Source organism: Diadema antillarum, unplaced genomic scaffold (genome assembly GCF_040938485.1).
Source record: "Diadema antillarum isolate AM-2024a unplaced genomic scaffold, OU_Dant_1.0 seq00003089_RagTag, whole genome shotgun sequence".
NCBI classification, from domain to species: Eukaryota; Metazoa; Echinodermata; class Echinoidea; order Diadematoida; family Diadematidae; genus Diadema; species Diadema antillarum.
In genome coordinates this window covers 143-3,933 of record NW_027273678.1, presented here as the reverse complement: position 1 = coordinate 3,933, position 3,791 = coordinate 143, and the positions used below count along the sequence as shown (strand labels likewise).

The following is a 3,791-nucleotide window of genomic DNA, read 5'->3' as shown; positions in this document are numbered from 1 at the left end:
TCCTTTTAACAACTTGTTTTCTTCTTCATATTTTTTTCTTCTACGCCACGAAGCACTATTGCAAAATGCACAGTGTTTGCATGTGTGTTACCCCTCCTTCATCCAGGTGCGTAGCTGCTTACCTGGTAATATCATCACTGCTCGTCTGATAGGGTTGATTATACTCTAATAGTGGCCTGGCTTCATCAGGGGCCATTTGAACCTTGTTTACAGCAGTGCTGGAAAGAACAGAGCAGCGGCATTGTACCAAATGCCAGTCGCTATTTCAAGGAATATGACGTCAAAGTGCTTAAATACCTCGGCTTATTATGCCATCACTCCTGATGAAAATTAATGACTTCTGATGCTGACTAATTTTAGAACTGGAGCATGCATTATACTCGGTGCTTTAACTTCTAATAAAAAGTCGTAGTATGATGCACTTTCAAAGACTTCTGTCTGATGTGGAAATGCTCCTTCTCTAATCAAATGATTGCAATTATACATATATCTGATTGTTTTGTTTTTTCTTGTATTATTGAAATATCACATGTGTCTGGTACTGCACTGTTAGCTTCCTCAACCATATAGAAACAGCATGACGCAAGAGAAACGCCATATGCGACCAATTTCTCGCTTTTCTTTCCTTCAAATCGTGGGCCATTACGTGGCGGTAACCGCACTTCAATAAACCTTAGTAACATGAAACTCTAAATAGCGCTAACATGTGATACCACACAGTATACAAATGATGGTGACAGATTTTATTAAGGTATATCCCAGGAGTTCATGCTCCAATGGCGATAACATCGCTTTGTAGTGAGAGAGAGAAAAAGAATTCCTATAAATATGGCAGAGGATCGGAAAGATATCGTACATCGAGTTCCCAGAAGACTTCACACAAACTCCCTCAACCTCCAACCGGTAAGTACTGATTATTTTTGTCACATAATTCCCACATACAGAAATGCCAACAAGACCCTTTCCAAAGGATAGAGTTCAGTTACGATTGATAAAGGCGTTGGCAGTATCGCAGCCACCTCTTAAGGGGGAAAGTGTTGAAAAGTGTCTTTGAAAATATACGAGATGCTAGGGCCAACGAAGCTGTAGGCAGCTATTTAATTTCTATGTCCTTGCCTCTATAAAGAGGACCTGATTATGATTGTTCAGTATCTAAGATCACCCATCGTCTGTTTCAATTTCATATCAGCATGCAAAAGACTAATCACACTCAGCGTTTTGAGTTCAAACCCTAACTCACTTTACAGAGACAGACGATTTCTTCTTTTTTTTATGCAAAGGGGAAATTAACTAATCGCGATTTGAAAAAAATACGATAAGATTAGTGGTCAACGTACGATATTTCTCACCGACAGAAATGCCCATTTTTATCAATCATTGTGTATTGTTACAGGAAGACGAGGGTGAATACGTGTTAATATTCTAGCTGCTCATGTTTTAAATATGCAGCCCCGGCCTGCGATTCCACGCGTAATCTTCGTTCTGTATGTTCCATTCAAAGAGAAGCAGATAAAACCAAAATGGCCAAGGCTCTGTTCTTCGTTCTCGCCGCTCTTCTCTTCGTCGCCGCCCTCGCCGAGGTCGAGATGGACGAGCAGGCCGAGCTCATCGACTACTTCATGGCCGAGAAGAGGGGAATGGGAAGGAACATGAGGAAATACAAGTGTAAGCAGATTTTGTATTTCACCATAACAGTCCTATTGACATTCCTATCCTTAACAATTAATCGAGATTATCGGGGTATCAGGGGAATAAATATCTTCTCTGATTGTTTGAATTGTCGAGATCTTATCAATTACTGACCTAGTCGTTTAACATCATAAAAACACACTCTGTAAGCAGAAACACGCTACATTTTTATGATCTTCTTCAGATTCCGATGAGGAGAAAAAAGATGATTTATTGCGTTATCCAAACCTGTGATGTATCTTGACATAATTACAATCTGTTAAATCCAACAATTTCTCATCCTTTGCATTATAGAACACTGATTTGCCCATACAGACCAATCCTTAGAATGTCACATTTTGACAGAAAGTCCACTCTGGGTGATCTCAGGATTTTTTGGAAAACAAGTGAAATACTTTGGTTATATCTCAAGAAGAGTTACCCCGAAAATCAGAAATCCTGCGCTAAAGCTGGGGGCATCTGGATTCCAGACGCTGTAAATCACTCCGATAGGTAATAAATCGATAAATACATTCTAAAAAGGCAACCTAAAATTCACATAGAGCCCATCATAATTAGGTCACTGTTATGGAAAGTGGCCACCACGCTCTGGCATTGACTCTTCTTGGAGACAATAGTGACGATCACGATGATGGTGGTGATGATGCTGATGATGATGAGAAGGTGGAGGAGCAGGGGAGGAGGAGCGAGAGGGAAGGAAGAGCAGGAGGGGGAGGGGGGGGGGAGGTACAGTGTATCATCAGTTTGTGCAGTTGCTGGTCTCTTTCGTGAACCTTGAAACGTTCTTGGTCTTTCACTTCCAGTCTGCCAGCAATGGAACCAAGAGTGTTGGTGCAGTAGGAGGAGCGGACAAGTCGTCTTCTGTAATGGTCAGTTCATGAGGGTTTTTGTTGTTTTTTTTCCTAATGTTGAATTCTTGAATTATACTGTCATGATAATCCTTTATGGAATAATCACGAACCTCTCCCTGTATATCTTTATGTTGTCCATATAAATGTCATTGCCCTTTGCCGAATAAAATGATGGCAATGACAACGATAATGTTTCCTGCGAAGCAAGGTACGACATAACTCAATGTAGTTGTAGTTTTTCCTAATGTTGAATTCTGGAATTATACTGTCATGATAATCCTTTATGGAATAATCACGGACCTCTCCCTGTATATCTTTATGTTGTCCATATAAATGTCATTGCCCTTTGCCGAATAAAATGATGGCAATAACAACGATGTTTCCTGCGAAGCAAGGTACGACATAACTAAATGTAGGATAACTTACAGCATATTGGTTAAATTCGTACAGGATAACCTTACCATTGGTCACAACGTCAATTCTTTGTATCTTTGTGTATTTACATTTTAGGAGCTGCCAACGGAGACAACCTCTAAACTGCTTTGCTCCTCGTACCGGATCCTCTGTCATCTAACCGCCCCGACTCTGTCATGTCACTACACTGCTCGCGCCTAATGGTCTTGCCGATGGATTAGGCGGCTCCGTAAATTTGCGCGCGTATGCGCGCGAGTTTGTTTGTGCGTGTGTGCTATCCATGGATACCTGAAATAAAGAAGTTTTAGCTACATACCTTTCGTCAAGTATATTTGATTATTTCTATGGTTATTTTTGTTGCATGGCCATTGAACTATGAATAAAGGAAACAGTGTACGTGTATCTCATGCAGTGACAGATTGAGATGGGGAAGAAACCGACGCCACCGCAAATGATTGATGTGTGTGTGTCTGTGTGTGTGTGTGTGTGTGTGTGTGTGTGTGTGTGTGTGTGTGTGTTCGAAAGCTTTGATTAGTGTCTGAACCTTTCGTCGTATAGGCCTTTCATTTACCGCAAGTATTATGAATATGTGATGTTTCAATACTATAGATATTCAAAGACGTATAAATACAAAAAGAACAGAATAATATAAACATGTTTAATAGACTTTGAATTTCAAACATTAGGCCTATACTCAGCATAAGGGCGCTTGTCATCTCCACAAACAAATACAAACTCAATTTTGATTATATATTTCTATCATTTTCAGTGACTATGCAGTTGAAATTAAACTAATCACTATACAAAAACCCACCGTATATATATTTGCCTATGTGT

General features: G+C 40.0%; 1 protein-coding gene across 1 annotated transcript; it reads left to right on the top strand.

The window, feature by feature from the left end:
- The first annotated feature begins 872 nt into the window (after window positions 1-872).
- LOC139715203 (uncharacterized) lies at window positions 873-3,280 on the top strand. Its single transcript, XM_071626793.1, has 4 exons — window positions 873-903; window positions 1,502-1,665; window positions 2,493-2,558; window positions 3,051-3,280. Exons 2-4 carry the CDS (start codon window positions 1,521-1,523, stop codon window positions 3,074-3,076), a joined length of 237 nt encoding a protein of 78 aa, XP_071482894.1. The 5' UTR covers window positions 873-903; window positions 1,502-1,520; the 3' UTR covers window positions 3,077-3,280.
- Window positions 3,281-3,791: the final 511 nt, after the last annotated feature.